Source organism: Salminus brasiliensis, chromosome 7, assembly GCF_030463535.1.
Source record: "Salminus brasiliensis chromosome 7, fSalBra1.hap2, whole genome shotgun sequence".
Lineage (NCBI taxonomy): Eukaryota > Metazoa > Chordata > Actinopteri > Characiformes > Bryconidae > Salminus > Salminus brasiliensis.
In genome coordinates this window covers 30,951,981-30,976,512 of record NC_132884.1, presented here as the reverse complement: position 1 = coordinate 30,976,512, position 24,532 = coordinate 30,951,981, and the positions used below count along the sequence as shown (strand labels likewise).

The following is a 24,532-nucleotide window of genomic DNA, read 5'->3' as shown; positions in this document are numbered from 1 at the left end:
GGATCCTGCCTATCAGTACTTTGCCCACCATAATGCTTATACATATCTCTGCTGGGGCTATGCTTGGAAATCTACTAAGAAACCAATGTCTTCCTAGCACTTACTGATGCTGCATCAGCTTTGCCCAGCAATTTCATTTCTAAAGCAGGTGCCAGAATTTCCATCTATTGCCCAGAAGTCTGGACATGTGTTTAGGCACAGTGTCCAGACGTTAGACAATCAACTTAATTTCATTAGATTTATTCCTGGTCTAATTCTATTGCCCGCAATGGCCTTCCATCTCATCATCATTAACTCACTTAGGAGGTTGAAGAACTCCGAGCCACCATCAAATCAGAGACCACACCCCAGCCAAGCCAGACCAGGCCTCTATATATCAACTGATGTTTGATTCTCATGTGGGGCCTAGTGAGATTTGATTGAGTAGTAAACAGCGAAATGCTTTTTAGCATCTGGCCGCTGTTGAGTTGATGGAGCACAGTAACTCTACTCAGTAATCAATAATAAATGTCAAATGTGTAGATGGTGCATGCATTAAGCATACAGAGTAGGCCCCTGTTCAGCAGTGCAGTTAACTTGACGGTGGCATATCTAAATTATGCATAGTAATTCCAAGACACACAAAAATGTATGTGTTTTAAAAATATGTGTTTTTTTTATAATCTGCTTATGTAAAAAGATTTTTCCTCTGCCATTTGTTACTTTCTTCTTGGAGAGGGCACTCTTGATATGTTCAGTTTTTAATATTAGATTCCAAAATGCTGCAAAAATTGTTTGGAACAATTTTGGATATAAAGTGGTCTGAGGTAAATACAGAGGACATATGATTCACAACACGTTTTTATTTCGTGAATATTTTCATATTTATTTCTCTCATTTTTAGTTCTATTCATCTTGTACTTTGCACACTTGCATTCTGAAATGTATGTCTATACACTCCATATGTACATTTATATTCTTTATCTCTATATATTCTATTTAATATTGTTTAGTTTGTCCTTGTTTTTTATTTGGGTTCTGGCACCTTTTACACATAGTTTCAGTTCTACATTTGCGCAGAATCCTAATTATTATTCCCTAATTATTTGCAAAACACTAAAACAGCAGGGATTACATTGCAGTCTGCTGTAAATGCTTTGGTCAGATCCAATGTCCAAAACATGTAGACATTTCTTGATAAACCCTTCCACATTGTTGTGAAGGGTATACTTCTGCAAGTCCCCAACACTTCCTTCTACCAGTCGTCCAGTGAGCTGCAAAAATACCAGAGGTGATAGTTGCAGATCATAATTAATCAAAGTCTCCACCTAATGATCGAATTCTCTCCAATATTTTTGTATCTTTGCACACTTTCAGATCATATATGGATATTAATTTGTAATTCATCTTGATTTCTTGATATCAATGAAATGACTCACAGCATTTCACTGCTAGCTGTACCGTGTATGACCATGCATGTGTTAAACTTATAATAAACTTTTGATTTGATTTGCTTTGCTAATAAAAGTGATACTAATTAGAGTTTATTTTTGTATGTGTATCACCCATTCCCAGCAAGTGGTCTCTAATGAATTTTGAAGCTAAGCCTTTCAAATAATCACTGCAAATCTAATGCAGTATTCTTTTTGACTAGATACATACAGCATTTTAATATCTGATCTGACAGCATTTCAATATTTTCTGCATGTGTTCAGTTTACTGACTAGACAGCTTTCCCACAGCATCACCAGTAAGACGTCTTTAGATTGGCAAAATAAAAGTTGCTCCTGGCCCTCATTTCTCATTAGCCAGTCCCTACAATAACTGACATCAGTGCCATTAACGCTTCTTCATTCATTATTCGTTTTTTATTCAAGTGACAGAGCAATGTTACCGAAAAGGTCGCACAAGCCATTTTTCACTGTCCAGCATGAGCCTTAATCAAAACCATATGCTCCAGAGTGCCTCCAGCTTTAGCATCTGCAAGGTTGAAAAACACACACACACACACATATACACACATCTTGGCTGGCTTAGAATTCCACAGCCTGTGTCTTCTCCTCCTCTCTCTCTCTCTCTCTCTCTCTCTTTCTCTCTCTTTCACATGTTTAGGGAATCCATATGCCCATAGGGGGCTTTTAATGATGATGTTCACACTCCACAGACTTCATGTAAACTCCCTCAGTACTCTTTTCTCTTTTCAAACTGTAACAAGTACACTAGTATACATACTGGGTACAGTATCCATACAGTGATCCATCTTACACCTGTGCTGCTCCATATAGGACCAATAGGATCATTCCCCCTGCTGTTTTGTTGATGGAACACTAACAAACCTGTTGGCACTTCAGATGTGGCTTCAAGGAAGCAGCCCAGGTTCAGGATGTAAGCACCTTCTCCCCAGGATTAGACTCACTGCCATTCATTTTAGAGAGCGCTCCACTGAAAGATACTTTGTACGACTGTACTTTGGATTATTTGTATTAGTAAGATGGTTATTATGCAATGCCATGCTGTACAAACCCCAATCAACATTCCCAACAAGCAAACCTGTCATTTTCCAACAAACCAGCCTGGAATTGTCTGCTCTGCTCTCGTTTTTCTTCCCATCACTACTTTCTTTAAAGAAAAGAATCCCCATGCCTTTCTGCAGGGGTGTGTGCACCAACTAAGGAGGCTGGGAACGTTTTCTCCCACATTTCCAACAAATCAGGTAGATGTTGCATTTCAAAGTTGACCCATTTCGCACTCACCCTGCCTTGGTCCTGGTCCTGGTCCTTTTCGCGTGCCCACCACCTCTGCATCATCAGCTTAGCCCAGGCGTGGACCGCTTCTTGCTGCCTGGCTCATCAGCCGAGTTGCCGTGTGCTCCGATACGACCCTCTCCATCCCCCCCGAGTGCGAATTACAGAAAAAGGGGGAGGAAATCTCTTCAAATGACGATCTCAAACTGTAGAAGCTGTTGCGCTGTCCGCGCGCATGTGTTAGGGTTTCTGAAAAGGTCTAAGAGTACTCTCCTTTCCTCCTCCAACTCGGTCTGCGTTCACTGACTACGTTTGTGTCTGAAGCGTTCATGCTCCCATCACAGAAACACCTCTTCCACCTAAAGCGAGTGAGGATGACTAATGGTACCAGTGGGCTACAGCAGACTCGTGCTCAGCGGGCTGCTGCGTGTTTCAGGCGATGCTTTGCATTCTACGCCCACACAGGCGACTCCGTTTGACCGTAAAGGCGAAGCAGCCAATGCAGAAGTTACTCTGATGATGGGAGGGTTATTAAAAAGCACCACAGAGAAACAATCGGAGAAGATGCCAGGTTGGCTGCAGCCTATTTCAGCCTTCAGTCCTCTTCTGGAGCTGGAAACAGTTAAAAGACTTGACTGAATATAGTTTGATTTAAATAATAACAATGATACAATATTTTTGAGATTATTCAACTAAATATTTAGAACATGCAAAGTAAGCTGTCCCTAATGTCCATTAGACCTTAGTTTGTTAAAGGGTCCATACAAAAAAATTCAGAAGTTTGGAGTTTGATTTAGTATAATAGCATTTTTAATGTACGCCTGACCTTTAAAAATAAATCTAGAAATAAGTTTGATTTGAATTCACTGTTTGAATTCATGTTTTTGTGCTGTCACACAAAAAAAACATATTTACATATTTAATAAAAGTAATAAAAACAGCCTGTTTCTTTCTATGTATGTGACAAATAAAATTTGATTTGATTTGATTTGAATTGGATAAACAAATAATGGATTCATTTTGACTGTGTTTGGTGCATAAAAGGAAGCAAACATTAAAACAAGATTAAAAAAAATAAACTACAAGGACAATGTAGCTTTAATAAAACTGTGAGATTATCTCGAGATATTTCCTCAGGAAGTTTGCATCAGACGTTTAACATTTACAGTTGTATGCTAAAATCTCAGGATCTTTGGCCAAACTACATATTTTCTAAAAATGTAGAAGCAAACAAGAAACAGTTATTATGTATTTCACAGCATAAACGCATAGTAAAAATCGAAATCATGCTTTTGCAGCTGTGCTATATTGCCACTGCAACTGGCAGCAACACAACCCCTATGCTTCACAGTTGGCATGGTGTTCCTTTTAAGAACTGTAGTGTCCTCTCCTCTCCAAACGTACCTTTGCTGACTGTGGCTGGAGTTCTGTTTTGACTTCATCCGACTCCAGCACTTGGTTCCAAAACTGATCTGGCTTCTAGATGTTCTGTAGCATAGTTTAAACATGGCGTTTTGTGATGAGGTCACAGGTAAGGTGCACCACCCTTTTGGAAGTCATATGGGAGTTTTGACTTGCCTGCCTTACCAGCACATGAGTAGTTCTCATGGTCTTCTATAGCTTATTTTGACCTTCGCACTTCCCCTAAACCACCATTTCTTATAAACATTCCACACTGTAGAAAGCTGTAGAAGCTGATAGCACTTGTCTGTCTTCTTTTTCCCCTCGCCTGCCTTGTCGGCATTTTTTATTTTTTAGATCTTTAGATGGTTTCTTAGAGGAGCCCATGTTTGATGATATTAGAGCAAGGTTTAGAAATGTATAAAGCTTGGAAACTGGATTCAGATGTCCACTCCTAATTACTGTTGATGACATGCCTCAGGCCTGAGCCTTCACCATGCTTGCTTAGAGTACCTAAAACGTTACACAGAACACACTTAAGATTTTTATGTTTTGTTTTTTTGTTGTTGTTGTTGAAAAACAGGGCAACAAGATCAGGACTTGCTGAAAATAATGTTTTGTGATGGACTGGCCACAGAGGCTGCAACAATAAAATACAACTAAACGCATTATTTGGTCACGGGTACCCAAATCTTTGCATAAGAATATAGAGTTTTCCTTAGAATTCATACTGCATGCATATTTATTATATCGTCTTAAGGGAATGCTTTATTTTCTACACAGTTTAGAATAGTTTAAATCAATAATTCTAGCAAACACAGATTCAATGCTGGTGGGCTTTATACTCCTCTACTTGGTACTATAGCTGAGCCTCAGGTGCATCTGCCCCATTCTATTACTAATATTCTTCTATTGAAACATAAGTTGTGCGCTCACAATTGAACATTTGCATTACCAACACGTGCATCTCAAAAGTAGCTAACATTAGTTAGACAGTAGCGTCTGGATACTTGTAGGCCTGTAGTGTGCGTGAGATCTAGTTAAGATGCATGCTGCCACCTACTGGTGAAACAACTTTTACAGGGGTTATTTCAATCACCTAGTGGTAGAAAATTATGAATCACAATAAACAGAACACAAAATGAACTTGATTACTTCGCCTGGCAAAATGGCTTACATACAGTATTGTTCAAAAACAGACACTGAATGTAGAAAGGGAAGAAAAAAGGAATTTATTGTGCAAACATTTTCCCTAGGGAATTTGGTGTGAATGTGCATAGAAGAAATTGTGAGAAGCATGATTAGACATGATCGAACAGACATGTATAAACACATACAAAAGACACGTATAAAGACTTACAGTAAGGTAAGAAAGTGTGTGTGAGAAAAGATACTAATGTACAAATGATCCAAAACCTGAACTAAGAACTTAATTTTCCAGTTTTGTTCAATGTTTCAGAAGCAAACCCTGAAAAATAAAATAACCCAATGAAAAACCTAGTATGGAACCCAATAGATGACAGTATCAGGGTAATGAGCCCTGTGCATTCTCCACACAAAGAGAAGAGCCTTTCTGTAGGACTCTCTCCATCTCACTCGTTCAGTCACGCATTCACAAGTCTATTTTCACTCGTCCATTCCCCAGTTCGCTCGCTTTCAGCCACAGCTCATTCTCTCCTCACGTACGCACATCTGGTTGAGGCCTCGCGCTTACACACTCGTTCGCTCACTCTCACTCCCTGTCATCACACTGATGCCAGAGTCCTTATAGATCTTTGGACGCAGCAGAGGCTGATGCCCCCTAGTTGCCACTCGTCAGTAGTGCAGGTACAGACGAGGCCTCAGCCAGGGTTGGAGCCAACCAGGGACTGCTGAATACGTTCGCGGGCGAGGGCGTAGCGCTGCACAATCTGCTTCACGTGCTCCTCTTCCTCTCGCTTCAGAATGCGCAGGAAATTCTGCAGCTCTGGCATAGAGAATGCATCCCACTGGAACAGGAGAGAAGAAGACAAGCAGCGGTTAACAATCATTACATTGATAAAATACGTGAGAAAACAATGATTATTACATGCACAACTGTGCGCTTAGGTATGCGGCTTGGCCTTGTTAAAAGAGGTGTCATTCTCAATATTTTTAATTTCGAAACACAAAAGTTCACAACTCAATTTATTATTTTCTTACTTTATTTACTTTCCAAACTGTTGAATAAAAGCAATAGAACACTCATGTGATGACTGATGTTATTTCACAATACCACACTCCCCTTTTTTCTAATGCTTAACTGTGCTATCACGTAAAAACTTTGCATCTCAATTTTTAACTTGTCATTTGAATAAATAAAATCCAAAGTTTCTGTTTTAGTTTTTTGCATGACCATCACCAACAGTCACGAATAGCTGGTTTCCTTTTCCTTGTTCACATGTCCCTGGTCATATTAAGCATGGCAGCCTTATGACACTATTAAATTGAAAAGATTAAATCCTGTAATCTTTGCATGAGACTTTTGCCTGCTTAAAAAAAATAAAATAAAAAAAAGTAAAATTTTGATGTCACTATGCACCAGCGAAATTATACTGACCAAATAAACTGCTTCATAACCCCTTCCCCCCCAACCCACCATACTGACCCATGTGATATCTGAGTTTTGACATTCGAGTAAGAGTTAATGGACGCATAGTCGGTTCACCAGAAGAAAGGATGAAAATAGCCCCCTAAAAATAAGCTTACATCATTCATTAAATAAATAACTAAAGTACAATTTTTGTGGGCCTATAAACATACTCTTTACATGACAACACTGATGCTAAAATATTATGTTATACCATGTTATATTATTTAGATACTGGTTGGTTTATATGTTAGAGGAGCTGTTAGTTTTAGGTTATTGCCAGGACAGGGTTTCTCCAAAGCATCTTGATGCAAAAATGATTCTCAAATGATTGAGTGAGCATCACACTGAATGCTAACTCTACCAGATAAAAGGATTGTAACAATTGGATGCTTCTGGGGAAACTGAGCCAAGTACAGTGCATTTTACTTAATGTTTTTCAAAGTTTCTGAATCTAGCTAACATCAGTCAGAGCAGTTACAGCAGCACCATCCCTGCCTTCTCATGTCCTTAATAATGTGTCCTTGGGAATGCTCTTTTGTTAAGGCAAAAATAAACGCACAATTACAAAAACCTTCTCCCGTGATAAATGTAACAAATTCATGAACTGACGCTGACAGCTCAGATGGTTAACAGTGTACTGGAGTACCCATGCACACCTCTACATTTATCAAAGAGCAAAATGCCCAGCTATTTTAGAGACTCTACCTAATACCGTATTCCACTCAGAAATATGTCAAGGAGAGAATGAAAAATGCACTTTGATTTCTGAATCACTCTTAAGACTTTTAAGAGAGAACTTCTAAGCAATGGGAATTAAAAAGTACATATCAAAAAGAGAACATATCAGCAAAGGTGGTACTCTTGTGAGTGCACTGTGGTGTGTGTGATTTTCCTATACAGTGAAGTACTCACATTGACCTCTCCAGTCTCATTTTCTTTCAGGACCAGGCTCAGCACCTTCTCATTGGGACCAGCACACAGACGCAAGTACAGGGGGCACTCGTCATCAGAGAGCTTCCGCAGGTACACTGTGATTGACAGGCAGAGAGAGGATTACTTAGTAATCTACATACTGCCTAGGATAAACACTGGCATAATCCCACACAAACGAAAACTCTCACTGAACTGGCTTAAGCACACCAGCTTACGTACAAGTTATGCCAAATGCTAGGATGAAGGTAAAGTCATAGTTCAGCATATTTAGAAAAATGTTCCCTCACCCTAAATGTAGTAAATAAACAATGCATGTGTTGTCTAAAGTTGGCCTTTAAAAAATAAAATAAATAAAAATGCATATCTCTTTAGGATGTCGCACCTTGCTCATGACGTTCACTGCGCTCAAACAGTGCAAACTTGGCAGGATTGTCAATGACCGTAAACTTCTTGAGAAGGGCTTGGATCACCTCCTTGGCACGTGTTTTAGAGCTGATGTGTAGATGCTTGGCTGTATCTTTTGGAAGATAAAAGGACGTCCGTCTCTTTACCGATGCCCCCTTCTTCCCATTGGCCGGCCCCTGAGATGCAGCGCCTTTGCGGGGAGGTGGGACAGACACTGGCCGCACCAGCTTCAAATGAACTTTGATGAAACCGTTGTAGGTGCCATCTTTATTCTGTGGGCAAGATACACAAAACAAGAAGTTACTACACAGTGCATTAACTACATGTGGCAAATATGAATGGGGGAGGAGGGTGTTTTGTTCAGGGATTTCAGTCCTTACCAAAGACATGAAGAGGTTGCTGTTAATCTGGGCATTGTACTCCTTTACCTTCTGCTGAATCTCTGAAACGGATAGCTCTTGTTTCTTATTCTCAGTCACCTCATCCTGTAAGAGAAAAATTAAGAAAAAGAGAACACACGTTAATAAATGCGTCTGTTAGTTCTTGTTGTGTTGCTACATGGTATATTATATTACATTCACACATTTATATTACATGGTGTTCACTTCAACACTAGTGCCATATGGCACTAGAAGACAACTTTCTAGAATGCTTTTAGGTTTTCTAAGGACTCAAAAAGAACATCTAAACGTCATCACCTTAGCTGTCTTTCAGGAAAATCGAGGAACCCTTATGGAGATGTGCAAGAGTCACAAGAGGAGTCACACGTACACGTCACAAATCCGTGCACAACTGACTTCACAAGATCACATTATTTTAGCAAAACCAGTCCGGTCAAATCATTTGTGACTGAGCTCCATTTAAACTGAACTCCATTGGCCAACTTGAATTCTAAAGAACATGTAAGTGCAGAAAGTTTGAGTACAGTATGGTTTATAAATGTTAGTGTTCAATAAAACAGGTCATAAAAGCTGTCATTACTCTCTCAAACATCTGAAGGCTTTGAAATGCCTTATGTTTGGCTGTAGACGTCAAGTGCCTCAGGGAGTTCCTCTTGCCCTTTACTATTCACTTCATTTACAACAGAACACCCTATAGAGTAGCACATGGCCTCAGGGCAATTTGGTTAAAATACCAGGATACATGCTCACATGACGGTCAAATGAATGGTTGGAATGAATGGGGGGCTGCCTATTCCAAAGCAGCTGAGATGACCAACTGGAGAACACAACCTCTCCATTTCTTTCTCTATCTGGCTCTACCAGGCTAACACATTTGTGCACAATAAGCTTCTGCTTCTTTTTTAAGGTGAAGTCAAACAAGCCTTCTGTTTCTCACTTCCTATGTTCTTCTAAACTTCCTCTTAATCTCCAATACTAGGACATAGAAGTATGAACAGTTTCTCCCTATATACTGGAGCTTCTTAATTTGAAATAGCAACAAAGATTCTCTTAAAGACACATTTTAAGGAGTTAAAAAAAACCTGGGCTCAAAATCAGGCTAAAGTTTTCAACAAACACTGATCTACACGGCTATCCTACATTAGGCTGCTTGTTCCTTCTTTTTTTGTTCTTTAACCTTTCCCCTTCCAAACATTTAATGTTCTTGAATAAAGTATTAAGCGATATAGCGTTTTCTACTGTACATTGTATGAAGTAAATAAAGCCCAGTATCCTGTGCTTCAATTCCCTGAAGCAAGTTGCATCAGATTTTCTGTGCTTCCTGGTGAACTCAACAGGGCAGGCCCATGATGTCACTGCTAGCCAATCACATCCATTAGCACTTCCCATTTCTCAGGAGAATGGCGCCATGTGGATTGCTGCAGCTGTCCGTCATGCACGTCTTGGCTTTGGAGCTTGCATTCTGAAAGCCGGTTTGTGTAAAAATAGCCCGTTTCCCCCCTCCTGCCTCTTCCCTCAGAATGAAGGCTTCTCTTGTGCGCCCTTTTCACATGTGTGAGTCAGATGGTGTCATTTTTCAACACTGTCGTCATCCTTCCTGTTTATGTATCATCACATTTAGCAGATTTTCTCAGAACCTGTTGCTCCGATTTATTCATCAGTGTTGGTCATTTATGACGCAATATCAAAATATTTATATGCTGTAAAGAAAAACTTAATCTGTTCACCTACAAATGTGGGATACGGGAGCAAAAAAATATTGTTTGGATGAATCAATGGTCTGGACAAACCTAACTGAATATGTTAATACATTACAAGTACTTTTTGAGGAGTAATCCCCCTCCCCCAAAAAAAGTATCCAGTGTTTAACAAACCTCTTAATACATAGTTGCCAGCGGTTAAAAAAAAAAAAATCAGATAAGAAAGGAAACAAGACACCTATTGATCCTGAATGTGGTATGTGACCTAAAGACCTTTTCTCACTGAACTTACTGACACGGCACAATGCAGAGCATCTATCCTGAGCAACTGTTTTAAACTCACAGTGCTCGCCACTTATTAATAATCCATGCATTAGTTACCACCACTAGATCAATACTGATACAGCTTAATTGCTTCCTTAATGGGTGGTAATAAAAAAGAGGAAAAGAAATCAATAATCAATCAGGTAAATGACAAATGAGTGATGAGGTCACATGACCTTGTGTATTGTGCAATTGCCTGTATTGCTAAGTGTGTGTGTGTGTATGTATATATATATATATATATATATATATATATATATATATATATATATATATATATATATATATATATATATTGGTGTGGCGCAACAGATCACATCACTACCTGCCAGTGAGCTACCACACCGTGTGGGAGACCAGGGTTCGATTCCTGGTCTGGGTGACTATGCTGCGCTACACCAATAAGAGTCCTTGGGCAAGACTCCTAACACTGCATTGGCCCATCTCTGTAATATGAGTAACCTTGTAAGTCGCTCTGGATGAGAGCATCAGCTGAATGCTATAGATGTAAATGTAAATACACACACACACACCTAACATTTAAGCTTAGTGTGAATGTGTGAGTTAACTTGGGCCCATGCTATGGACAGGAAACAAATAACAGATCATCCAGTCCTGGGGCCAATTTGAATTATTGTGGTTTCAGAATGAGTTGATTCTTAGTGTGTGTGTGTGTGTGTGTGTGTGTGTGTGTGTGTGTGTGTGTATAAATGAGTGTGTCATTCATGACACAACAACCAGGGGTACAGGCTATGGTTGTGAATCACCTAATTGTGTGGAAATATCTTTCCAACTCCCTACAATGTCTGTAGGCCTTCCTGTTTGGCTTGTGGTATTTGCTTTTACTGTGCCACTACACTGAAAAGTGGAAAGACCAACCTCTGTTCAAAAAGTTCAAACTGATTGATACTGTAGTCTGTTAAAGTGATTTTAGAAATACAGCAGACTGTGACAGACTTGCAATTACAATAATGCTCACCTTCCAAAAAACAGCTTTATCCAACCGGGTTAAATAAATAAATTAACATAATATGGTCGAATGCCACAGATCTTGCTCTGACTGGTTGAAAGGAATATAACCAGCCCTGGGACTAGAGGAGGCCATTTCCTGAGCACTTTAGTGCTTTCCTGTCGTAACACACCCATTTCAATTCAGGACAGGCTGGTCAATTACCTGATTAGATCAGGTGTGCTGGGAGCTGAGAAAACACTCAAATGTGAAAGGCAGGGAAATACCAGGGTCATGGTCGGGGAATTACTGGTGTACATGAGGACTGTACAGTTGATTGGACAAATTCAAGAATACCAATTTAGCACCAGCTAGCACTAATTTGCTTGATTATAACACACACACACACACACACACACACACACACACATTTCATAGTGAAATGCTAATGCTTTTTTATAGTAGTCCCATGTGCCCAAAAGACAACACATTAGGATGCATTGCGCTAAATAAGTTGTTTTAAAATATATGCTTTAAATAAAACCGTCTCTCAAGCTCTTAAAACAAATAAACCAAAAGAAATGTACAATTTCAGACTACTGAGACATGAACTGGCTCATCCAGTGAAGCTGTGAGAACACAGCCTTCCCAGCAGCGACATCCAAACGCGGACATGTGGCAATAAAGAGAATAAAGAAATGTCTTAACAAACAGAAAGGAAACAGTATGTCGACTGACCCAACAGGGTTGCTTAAACAGTTACAGCCTCACCTTCTTCTTCCCCTCCACCACCGCCGCCTTCTCTTTTTTGGGTTTGCGAAAAAAGGACGTGCGGGCGGTGTAATACTGCTCCAGCTCCGAGTCGGAGTCCTCCTGGCTGCAGTAACCGCTGCTGGTCGAGCTCCCCCATGTCTTCTCAAAAGACAAGGTCTGGTCCTGACTAGCGACTTCACTCATCGTGAAAACGTCTCTTAAAAGTTTTAAAAAGTTAACTAGGAAATTAGCGCTACTCGCTAGGAGAAAGCGACGCGCTTCAGCTATTCAGCTATGCTAGCTCAGTGGATTACCGGCTACAATCACGGTAACTTGACTCGTAACTGGTAACGGTCTGAAATCTAAACGGTCTGTACAGTTGTGTTAACTGCTGTTTTGTCCGGATTAGGCGGGTATAACACGGCTCAGCACGGCGATCTGTACACATGTGATCAGTGTGAGAACTACAAGCTCGCCGCAGCTCGCCCAGCCCACCGGAAGCGGCCCGCCCTGACCGCTTAGATTGAAAATACACAACCCGGTGAGGGCCGCCATGATTGGCTCTCAACAGGAAGTTCCAACTCGACGGTGATGCCACGTCCGTGCGCGAGCACATTTTTGTCACAGCGTGGGAAACCCAGGGGGGCTACCAGTGTGAGGGGGGTTTCCGCTTTTGGATACATGCAGTGGGCTGGAAAATGTCCATGAGGCGGTCTAGCAAGCTTAAAACACGTCGCTTTAAACTGCACTGCTGAACTAAAACTTCAGTAAGGCAGTAAGGATGTCTTAAATAATATATATATATATATATATATATATATATATATATATATATAATCAACCAATCCACCCCTCCACCCCCCTTTGGATTAATGCAGTCACCTTATACAGGTTCCCTAGTTCCCTAGTAGATGTGTAGTCATATTGTTAGACACCTTATAAAGGTTCCCCAGGATGGAGAACTGTTTATTTAGGCAGGATTGAGACAGGGTTGAGTTCAGTACACGTAAGTGACATACTGTGAACCTCAAACACTGTCCAGGCAGTAAAATGTAACTAATTAACCCCAAAACTATTGTGCTTCGTTTTATTTACACCTCTGAAATGTGCATTCACACAGCCCACTTGCAAAAGCACTTTAATGATTAATGCAACAACTACTTTAAAAGAAAAAATGGAAACAAGGCTAAAAAGACCAAAAGCAAATGCTAGCCCAACTAAGTAAAGCACCGCCTAAGAGAAGAGCCAACTGAAGCAAGTTGTGTCGCATACAATGGCCGGTGTAGTGAATGTGTGCTAGCTGGGTGCTAAGCTAAAAGCTAACCCACACATGCCAACTGGATACTGAGAGAACCCAAAGAGGACAGCAACACTGTCTTATGTGTTGCAAGCTATGTTAAACTAGGCTATGCTATGATATCCGGCTGTGATCTGTCGCAAACCAGGCCATAAAACAGAGCCTCCAATCTTTTCCACAAATCCACCCTAAAGGGAAACTCAGTGTCTTTTATTCTGAGGTAAAATAACAGGGTTTTTAATAGGCATGTGAAACCACATCTGAGCAATTTCTTTTGCCCCAAACCAGCCTCGCATACTTAGTATTTATACATCAAAGAACAACTTAAAATACAAAATCTGTGGCACTTTTAATTCCATCTATATTTGAGACTTACAAGTCACTGACTCCACCTGTTTGCCCCCACCCCCACCTACTGTAACTACTGTCCACACACTCAATACTTTAGTAACCCATGTAAAATACTGTAGTATACTGCAAATTTAATAAAACCTGCATTCAAAATCCAGTAAGGTACCATTAAGCAATGCAATCCTTAGAAAATATATTCAACTTAATTAATTATAGTTTTTTTCAGCTGCCAGTAATTTCTGTAGTTTCAGTGTGGTGGATTCACATTTCGGTGCAGCAAAATGCCAGTTTTTACAAGGCAGCCAAAGAGGCTTGAGTACTGGCTTTTAAACACTGTTTTTCTCTTCACACTTGCACATCATTCTACACAATTCTTACATACTTCTCTATACTATGCTTCCTGAACATTCATCTAGAAACTAAAGTCATTTGCAAACACTAAGACTTCCCATGGACACCACATAAACACCCAATGAAAACCCCATGAAAACTTTTGTCTTTTTTAATATATTTAAACTAATGGACATTTGATCTTCATGTTAACATACTGAGAGATGGAGGTAATAGAAATGCAGTTGTCTTGTGAGCTAAAAGGCAGAATATCCCCCACATTTGTAACTACTTAATGGAATGAAGGCTGGAGATGTGCATGAGTCTAATAATGGATTTAACAAGATCTCAGAACAATGAGAAATCAGCCAGGCCAGGCTACGTCAGGCCATCGTTCAACTAAATTAACATGTCCTAAGTAGTCCTGTACCAGTAGTCCTGGTCTTTGTCTAGGTGTTCTTTTGCAAACTTTGTTTTTTTTGTTTGTTTGTTTTTTGCTTTTTACAGCAAGGGTTTTGTCTTTGCAGACATCCAGTGCAAATTAAACCTGTGCAATGAAACAACCTTTTAGCCTAAAACAAGTCACAAGATCAGAGTGCAGGGACTGGGGTATTTTGTTGCATGCATGCTATACACAGAAAGCACTGTCACTGCCACATGTAAGAAACAGGAAAAGCCGTCAGAGCGTCTGTCAGCTTATCTCAGAACAATGCTCTCTCAGTCTCTCTCTCTAGCTGACTGCCTTTGACTGTGTGTTTAACTCTGTGAGAGACTGTTTAGCATTTTAACCGTCAAATGCAAAAAAAGTATATTTCTGAATCTGTAAAAAGTAAATAGTGTGATTACCAGAGAAATATATATATCAATAAAGAAACTGGATATAATGCTGCTGTTACTAATAAATGTAATGGTAGACAGAAGTTGACACATGGAGCTAGTGGTTAAACTACGTACAGTTCTTCCAAATCAAGATCCAAACCATCTGACTCAGTTCTTTGAGGTGATTCATTTCTTATGAATGATCCATCTGTAGTGTAACCTGTAGTGTCAACCATAGAGACATCAGTTCACTTCTACAAAAGACTAATTAAACAGTTCTTCAAGCTTGAAATCATAGCTACACACCTACTGATTAGACTGCATAAGAAATACTCCTCCTAAAGCATGCCCTTCAATTAGTCTACATTCTAACATATATGGTGGCCAGCTGGAAACTCAAAAAATACATGTTATGCTCTCTAAGTGAATTCATTTGAGTTAGTATATAAACCCCTGCAGATGATAGTAATGTTATTCTAGCACTTCAGCCACTTTACCACTTAAAGGTGAACTCAATTACAAATCAACTCTACTCATTACAATATCTGAATGAAACCCTGGAGTGTTATCTAAATATCTAAATCCAATATGCTACAAGACAAGGCCCATCAAAACTCTGAAAGAGGCCTGTAACATTTAGGCTACTTTAAAAGATACTTGCTTTTCTATGTTTTATGTAACCTGCTGAAATATCTATCTCTACATACTACAGATGAAACCAACAAACAGACAATGTTTTCAAGTGCAAATAGATATTCACAGATTTATAAACCCACTGCCAGATTTACTGTGATGGTAAGAGGAAATTTTGCTGTATTAACCCCTTCGCTCATTCAAAAACAAAGACTACCGATGTGTTTTACCCTTCGCATGACATGTGGAAACTAGTGGAAACTTTCCCTCATTTGCATGTGCCATTACAGAGTCATACCACCATACCATCATAAAAAAACCAGAACAAAACAAGCGTCTGGATTTAATGACTTTTCATAATGTGTCACAAACGATGATGCAAATGATACAAATGTCAGCAGGTTAACCAACATTTTTAAGCTTCAGCATCATGGCTAGAGCTGGGCAATATGGCGATATATTACCGTATCGTGATACATTTTGTTATCGTGATACACAATATGCTTTATGATTTATGATTTCATCAGTGCTAAAGAACACTGATTAACTAAACTTTTCATTACAAACAGTGTAATTAGAAATTTGATTTCGACTGATCTAGTAGCCGTTTGGATCCATGTAGTCAGCTCTGCCGATCTTTACTAAATACAAGGACTGCAGCTCTGTCAGAAGCAGGGAAAGCATACTATTCATTATCACTAACGATCATAGTGATTTCAGCATATGAACACCCATCCTGCTCTACTCAGCTTCTGTTAAATGTTCTGATGTACCGTATTCCCAAATTTCAATGCAATGGTCCCATCATGAAGTACGTGCCTACTTACGTCAGACACCACAATTCTCAAAGTAAATGCACAGAATCTGGTGTGGTGTGTTGCCAACCCGAACCAATAAATGCAGTATTTTTAGGACTACAGAATTTGCCAATGAAGCTTATAGGTTATTATCATTTTGACAGATTATTGTGATTATACTAATAAACTGTAATTTACAGACAATATAAATTTCAATAACTAGAACTGCGCAGTGTACTGTGTAGAGTGTACTGCAGCCTGCAGCACCGTCCGTAACTCATAAGACTCAGAAATAACTGATTAGGTTACACTTTGCTCACAGCACAATTTAGCAATGCCTGACTGAAACCCAGCACATGTAATGTAGGAGGCATGCATTATTGGGTTCTTTTGCAATTTGTAGTTTGCTGAAGGCAGTCATGATTAACATGCATTTAATTATGTTAGGTTTCTTGTTCATTCCCAGCCCTGGTCACATAAAAAGTCTATGTATAATACACATTTAAACATGTACAAGTGTACCAACCCTCAAATATAAGACTTACCACATTGGTGTCTGTTTCAATGCTGCTCTGGCCATCATCAGACTGATTAGTGGGGGAGCCTCGATCTTGATTGCAGTCTAGTTTAATGAGAGCTCTACAGCGGTAATGGCAGGTGAACCTACAGTCTGACAGAGAAGACAGTGTGAGATATCATGAGTTAATTGAACAATATAATATCAAACAACTAACTGAACAGCTCTCAGTGTGGCTCAGCGGACTACTGCACTGCCAGTATAGCCCCGGGGTCACAGGTTTAAATTCCAAGCCATGCCGCTTTGCCATCAACGTCTGGAATCCGAGAGAGCACAATTAGCCATGCTCTCTCTGACTAGGTAGATGGTGGTTGGCTTCAAATGTATTGGAGGAGACATGTGTTAAGTCCTAGCCCTTCTAGTGTTGGGAGCATTACTAGCGCTACAGGGAGCTACAAATGGGTGGGTTGGCACTACCAAATTGGGGAAAAAAAAGAAAAAAACATAAACAAATATTTTTTTAAGACTAACTAAACAATACAACATCAACACATTACGAGTACAGCAGTTATGTTAATTTGTATTTGTTCCAATGGCAAGTAGTGTAAATTCTTAAAATGGGGGTTCTTAAAGGATTTTTAGTAAAGGCCATAGTTATATATAAAATCGTAGCAACTCAAAGAACCACTTGAAAACTTCTTTACTTTACTTCTTTACTTTGTGGTTTTCTTTTACTTAGCGCTACTTTAGTGTACTTATATATTATATATATATATTATATATATATATATAATTATATATATTATATATATATATTCTTATTCTGTTTCTCTCTTTGTACATTGCTATTTATAAGATTATGTCGGTAAATGGAGAAACTGCAAATAATTTCAATGTACAGTGTAACTGCTTGTTTCTGCTGTAGACTCAATACTGCAATAGACTCTTGAATCTTGAAAAGTGCTCTTTAGATACAGGGAAGAAATTTTTTGAAAGCACTTATAAAGCACCAAAAAATATTTCAGCATTGTTCATGTAAAATAATTCAGCTGTACTAAATACAGCATTGATTTGCTTTGCAGTTAGGTATTTTTGAATTATTACTTTCAAAATAATAATAATAATAAATATATTTTTTTGTCTCTGAGAAATTGCTGTTCTTTTGTAAAGAGTGAACTGGTGGAATTATTGCTCTCTTCTTTGATTAAAGGCTGCTTTGCTAGGAAATCAATGCTAAAACGCTTAATGGTTACTGCTTCATAGAGGTAAGAGCCTTGGTGAGGGAAGAGAAGACTCTTTTTCCTCAAACTCATAAAAGCAATTGTGGTCTATTTCAGTGATATCAGGCACAGTCCACTTTAGAGCACATTTAAATGAAATATGTGCAGACCAAACACTCAGCTAAATTAAATTAGTTAAACATAATGGTTACTGTTCAGAAATAAAATATTGTAATGGCATTTAAGTAAAGCAGAACCTTTTCTACCCAGAAGGTCTAGATATGACTATATGAAATACATGGCATGTGAAATGGTATATTTGTCTGTACAGGGTCAAATAAGGGAACGTGGAAGCAAAAATGATGGTGCTCCATTTATTACTTTTGGGATGAGTTGGGGATGAGGTGGGGTGGTGATCATCCAACATCCTGGTCCTTTTTCAATGCTCTTGTTACTATATGTATATACTATATGCAATCAAATGATTTGTAGAATCAAGTCTATTCAAACTAGCTGAGGTTTTTCTTGGGTAAATAGCAAAGCACTTTTGTAAGTCACTCTGGATAAGAGCATCTGCTAAATGCCTTACATGTAAATGTAAATGCAAATCCTCAAAACAATGCTCCAAAATTTAGTAGAAAACTTCTCTGGACAGTAGAGACAGTTACTCCAACAAAACCAGGATAAACTTGTTTTAATAACTGGAAAAAACAGTCCGTGAGCAGGTGTGCCAATACCTTTGTCTCGATAGTGTACAATAAATGCACTGTGTTTTTCCAATATGTTAATTTTGGTGAATTAATAAATATGCATAACAGTATTAAATATTTGAGGCTGGGCTGCTGTGTTAAAAATAAAATCACTGTAAATAATTTATACTGCACTTGTAACCCTACACAAATAATCTAGGTGAATTTAGTCCCCCAGTCAGACCACAATTCCCATATCAGTGTATCCCTACCTAATATTGCACTGATAGTGACACAACTGTTCACACAAAAGTTCTACAGTGTAAACATGTTAATATATAATGTTATGGCCACCTTAAAAATAAAGATGCAACATGGGTTTTGTTGACATCACAAGAGCGCCACTATTAGTTTCCTAAAGAACTTTTCAATAGATTGGTCTTTAAAATAAAGGACAGGTAAGGAAGGTAAGGATTTAACACATATCTCTCACGATACACGAAACTACTGCTTCCTTTGGAACTGCCCCTGATGCATTTACATTTACATTACATTTACGTCATTTGACAGACTTTTTATCCAGAACAACTTACAAAAGTGCTTTGCTATTTACAAAAGAATAACCTCAGCTAGTTTGAACAGACTAAAAATCAAAGATACCTCTAAGCTTACATACTACTAAACACAAGTCAATATGGAAACCATAATATTCTACACTTCGCCCAAGTACTATCGGAAGAGGTAGGTCTTCAGTCTGTCATTCAGATACCCAGCTATCAGACACCTGTGCTGACCAACACTGCTCAAGAGTGAAGAGTGAGATGAGATAGCTCCATCTACTCACACAGATAGAGCATGGCCAATTGTGCTCTCTCACACTCCGGCAGCTGATGGCAAAGCGGCCCAGATGAGCTTTTCAACATGATTACATCAAATATCTGCTTCCAAAGAGACAGTATCAGTAAAAAGGGGCTGTGTCAAACATGGCAAATTTATTTTGACAACAAAGTAGAACTGTTAATATCTGCACAATAAAACTGAAATGTGTTTAGATCAATATGACTGTTAAGGATGTCCCGAACCAGTTGTTTGTGCAGTAATCTGATCTGAGATCTGATATTCCTGTTTTTATACCTAATGCAGCTATACCATTAGGCAAGTCTGCTATATGGTACTCATTATATTATATGATGCTAATTATTACTACAGTATTTTGTTTTTAATATGTGCATCAATTTACTGCTCTCCTCTGTCACCCCTGAAAGAAGACATTTAAGAACATCTAATTATTAGAGCTAGTTGTGCTGGACCTGAACTGTACAGGGAGGTGGATCTCTAGCACCAGAGATTCAGCACCAGCCATGAATTTAAAATTGAATCTCAAATGACCCCTTTCCGCCCTATGTAGTGCACTGCGTAGGTCTTAAATTAACAGCTTCTCCCCATAACAAGACCTAATATGCCTTAAGAAAAGCCATGCATTTGAATGCAGACATCAATAACTCACATAGTGTGCTAAACAGGGAATAGGAAACCATTTGGGACCCAGACGGAATTAGTTGCTTTTTTTTACTCTGCACTGCCCTCCATAGACATTTGCAGGCATAACATGCTGATGTGGGCTGTAGGACCAATTTAAATTTTCCTGTGTAGTTCAAAAAAAAGAGTAAGGCTTAGCGTTTGTGGAATGATAAATCCTCTTTCTTTTCAACTAGGGGATTAACTTCTAGAGACTACAGAACATTCATTAGCTTAAGATTTCACTTTTTTGACAGAAGAATTTTATATGGACTGATTGAACTAAAAAAAAAAACATTTCAACAACAAATTCTACCACTCATACACACACACACACACACTCTCCGGCACAGTGGCCCGTTTTTTACCTTTGCCCTTGCTCTTAAACTATATAAAATTATGGCCATGAATAAACCTCCCTCCCACACTGAGCCTTTGAAATCTGCTTAAAAAGCAAAACCCCCCAGAAGGAGATTTCTGGCTAAAGATGGTGTATCATAAGAAGAACTTCTGCTTGCATTAGCTTTTACACAGGAAATCATGCAAAACCTAACCAAATGACTGACACTATTATTAAAACAAACTATTCTAGACATCTACCCAACATTACCCCTTACAAAAGAGAAGTGAAATTGTCTTGTTCAGGTCAGCGTTTGACCCATTGTGGCACTTACATAAAATGTCACCTGTTTCACATTTCCTCCAATGGAGCAGACAGTACAGAAACCAACTAAATAGAAACCACATGTTAGGACTCAAACACTGCAAAGCAATAAAGGAGAGAGCACAGGAATTCCATGAGTCAAATGAAATGTATAATGTTTCCAAGGGTTATACAAGAGTGTGAGAAGATGAGGATGGAAAAAGATTACATAGAGGGGCTAAAAATGAGAGGTAAGCAGAAATACAGTGAGAGGGGGCGAGAGAGCAAGACATTGTGGGTGGGAAAGAAAAGAAAGAGTGGTTGCTTCTGAGCAGGAAACATGTTGATTTCATACATGCTCGTCTGTGGTTCAAAACAATTCATTCCACACCCACAGCTTACTTACAACTTACAGAGGGTGCAGAAGTTCCCTACCCACACCCTTGAACTAACAGCAGAACTGTGAAACCACCCTTACACCAACACCAACCGAGGTCTCAAACTCAGTTCCGACATTTATAAACTATGTAGAGTTTACTTTTAATAGACAGATTGCATCATATTAGGCTAAAAATAATTACTGCAATAATTTACTACATTAAGAAGATTTGGACAGAGGTTTCAGAAGCAGATAACATGCTTAGATGTGTGGCCATATGTGCTGTTTAATTTCTTCTAATGCAGGACATGAAGAGGCCCTAGAATGTCACACTGTATTTTCCTTGGCATAGTTGAATAATGAGAGTTCAATACATTGAGCTGACATACTGTGTACCTCAAACAGTCTTGTCTTATGCCCACAAAATTTACATACACCCAGCCCACCTAGCCAGCCCTAGTCAAAGCTTGCAAAATGTTCAAATGCGACAGGAATTGTTCAGGTACACACAAGTAAGTCAGTAAGTCCGCAACTGCTCTACATGAGTTTCACTGGCTCTATGCCTTACTTTTTCCTGAGTAACTGAAAAAAAAGCATTGCTCGGTACGGCACTAAGACACTCATCAAGAGATGGAGTGAGTTGAAGAATGAGGAAGTTCAGATGATGTCACGTCAACACAATCACTATAAAACTCAATGAGAGGTTGTGGGACTGTGTTGGGAAATGTGTGGAGAAGAATAACCCAACCACTATAGGAGGTGTGTGGTAAGCAGTTCATTTTGTAAGAGAATTTGAGAAAGGAGAAACCGACATACTCTCTTAGCTTGAGTAATATCTGATCTACTACAATATGTCTTGCATTTTTGAGTAGCTAAAAACCACAAAATGTGAGTCTGATGTCTAAAACATAAATCATCCCCAACAATAAGAGTCTTCCTCATCCGCTGGATAGGCTGGAGTTGCTTAAAGGTTCTAGATGTGTTAATAAAATCAATTGTACAATTATACAACTTCAACTTTATAAAGTTAACTTGAGCTGTGAGCTTGTTATTCAGTTGTTAATCCCCCTCAAATAAATTATTCTGTCTCTATTAGAAATGATTTGGTTACTACTATGAAACTAACCTGTAAGTTATGTTGTGAAAACGTGAAAGGTGTAAGTGCTCCAGATTTTAAGTCCACAGTCAGCACAATGACGGTGATACTCACTGCTACAGCGCAGGCTTTGTCTATACAACCCCCAGATGAAGTCTCCACACAGGTCACACCACGTGGGTTGTGTATGGCTGCAGGGCTGAAAGTTATGTCCCTCTCCGGTTTCCTCCACCAGTCGTGGGTCATTCATGGAGTCCCCCAGTAGCCTGATGATCCTGACCCGGCCCAGCAGCTCAGGAACTTTCCCTGGGCTTATCCTCAAAGCATTGACTCTCTCCAAACGAGTAGTCCGAGAGGGTGCAGAAGCAGTCAGCTCAATGCGGTCCTCCAGCGTGGTGAGCTCCTTCAGCTCAATCATCTCACCTAAAGACATGCTTTCCACTGCCCAGCAGCTTTCTTGTACAGTACATCCACTCAACTGTAGCTGACCCGACTGAAATAATAAGCCATCTTCAGATTGTTGATATCATAGTATGTAGCTTAGAGTGGATGGCTTTAAGTTAGGTAACTGTTTACCTGCTAAATGAAATAAATGCTTGATGCTTTGAAGGGCTTTCATTGTTTCTAAACTGGAGTCAGTGGAGTTGGAACTGAGTCTGACTCTTTAGGAAATAGATGAATCACTCAGATCTCACAGTCTAAGGCTTCGGAATGTACCAACAGCAGCAGCAGCAGCAGCAGCAGCAGCAGCCTGACTACTGCTTTCAGGGCTAGCAGCTTGCTATCTGCCTTTCTGTGGTGAAAATCATCTGCTGAAGGTTCAGTAAAGGCCTGTGGTTCAGATTAAATAATTCTACAGAAGAGTCATGGTGTTACGAGATAGACCAACGGTTGTTTAGCAAACTGCAAGGCATTTTCAGTCTATATTAGATTAACATGACGTACAAATACAGTGCAGTGTCAGGATGAATGGTATTGTACAGGTAGCTATATGCTGTCTCCCAAACAACAAACACCACAAAATAAGTGTCCTACCCTCAAACCGTGGACACTGAGGACCAACTGCGTACCTGGAATGAGATTTAGAGGTGCACTACATTCACTTTCCCAGTCGAAAGTTGTCCTACACAGCTCGTTTATCTTAAAATAATAATAAAAAAGTACTATATTATATATTCCAGTTGTGTTCCCCAACTAAAGGTAGCTAGCTACTATCGAGAGATCCTCTTAAAGGGCAACACCCCAGTGACAAGAATACAGTTTAGTACATTTTGTGTTCCTACTTACAAAAAAACAAGTTACACCTAAAAACTCTAAAAACTTAGATCCTAAGCCTTTTAAAAGCAAAAGTTTGGTGGTAGCCTACCTACTGCATGGCTGAGCTGACTGGCGAAGTCTTAGAAAAGACAATTCTGCTGACAAGACCGACCGCCTGTCCTCTCTACCCTGACACCGAGCTGAGAGCGACCCCGTCGACTTGATGGACCGCAGACTGCACCATGGCAAGCTCCAGGAATCGCGTTCACACGAAAGAGGGTGTGAGTAGCCTCAAACCCACAGTTTCGTCTCCATGTTTCTGCTCATAGAGAAAGGTTGAGAACGATAGCTAACATCCACGGTCCACGAGAAGTTTTCCTCATGTCTTCGGACGTGTCTCAGAGCAGCAACGAAAAGAATCCCTTTCCTTCCTGCTGGTATGAAGGAGAAGAATAGCAGCCGAGTTGCCTCTGCTCCCTTTTTGTGTTGAGCTGGTCCAGTTAAAAGGTTCTACATCTGCAGAACCACGCTTTATCACTCCGGTCCACAATCTGCTCGCCAGCCATGGCTTTCTAACCCGCTCTCTGTGGGCGTGCGGCGTTTGAAGTGTGTATACTTGCGCGCGCGCGCGTGTGTGTGCGTGTGCGCCATCAGCAAGTTTTGAAACCTCAGTAAATGAAACTCTTTAAAAAAAAATGCAATAATTTCCCATGATTTGGAGCTGGATCTTCACTTTATTTCAAATGTATTCGTCACTGTTTAATCATATTGATTCACCAAGTCATC

General features: G+C 39.5%; 2 protein-coding genes across 4 annotated transcripts in view; both read right to left on the bottom strand.

The window, feature by feature from the left end:
- The window catches only part of LOC140560265 (metabotropic glutamate receptor 4-like), a 164,700-nt gene extending 161,584 nt beyond the window's left edge, over positions 1 to 3,116 (bottom strand). For both annotated transcript variants that reach the window (XM_072684592.1, XM_072684593.1), the window contains exon 1: positions 2,733 to 3,116. The gene's annotated coding sequence lies outside the window, so the exon portion shown is untranslated. The remainder of the gene's footprint in view (positions 1 to 2,732) is intronic.
- A 2,217-nt stretch (positions 3,117 to 5,333) lies between these two features.
- Positions 5,334 to 24,316, bottom strand: LOC140560264 (ras association domain-containing protein 1-like). 2 transcript variants are annotated; one of them, XM_072684590.1, is made up of 6 exons: positions 22,604 to 24,316; positions 16,973 to 17,097; positions 8,454 to 8,558; positions 8,051 to 8,345; positions 7,648 to 7,763; positions 5,334 to 6,112 (listed from the first exon to the last, which is right to left on the bottom strand). In XM_072684590.1, exons 1-6 carry the CDS (start codon positions 22,920 to 22,922, stop codon positions 5,966 to 5,968), a joined length of 1,107 nt encoding a protein of 368 aa, XP_072540691.1. In that variant the 5' UTR covers positions 22,923 to 24,316; the 3' UTR covers positions 5,334 to 5,965. The 2 variants fall into 2 exon arrangements, with proteins under 2 accessions (XP_072540691.1, XP_072540692.1); XM_072684591.1 differs by lacking the exons at positions 16,973 to 17,097; positions 22,604 to 24,316 and adding an exon at positions 12,219 to 12,676.
- Positions 24,317 to 24,532: the final 216 nt, after the last annotated feature.

Bases quoted from the DNA above. Each gene is read 5' to 3' on its own strand.
- LOC140560264 (XM_072684590.1), bottom strand. From the start codon at position 22,922: ATGTCTTTAGGTGAGATGATTGAGCTGAAGGAGCTCACCACGCTGGAG. The intron at 8,346-8,453 runs GTAAGGACTGAA...TCTTGCCCACAG, and splicing joins GCAACCTCTTCATGTCTTTG to AATAAAGATGGCACCTACAA. The intron at 6,113-7,647 runs GTGAGTACTTCA...CTCCTGTTCCAG, and splicing joins ATGAGACTGGAGAGGTCAAT to TGGGATGCATTCTCTATGCC.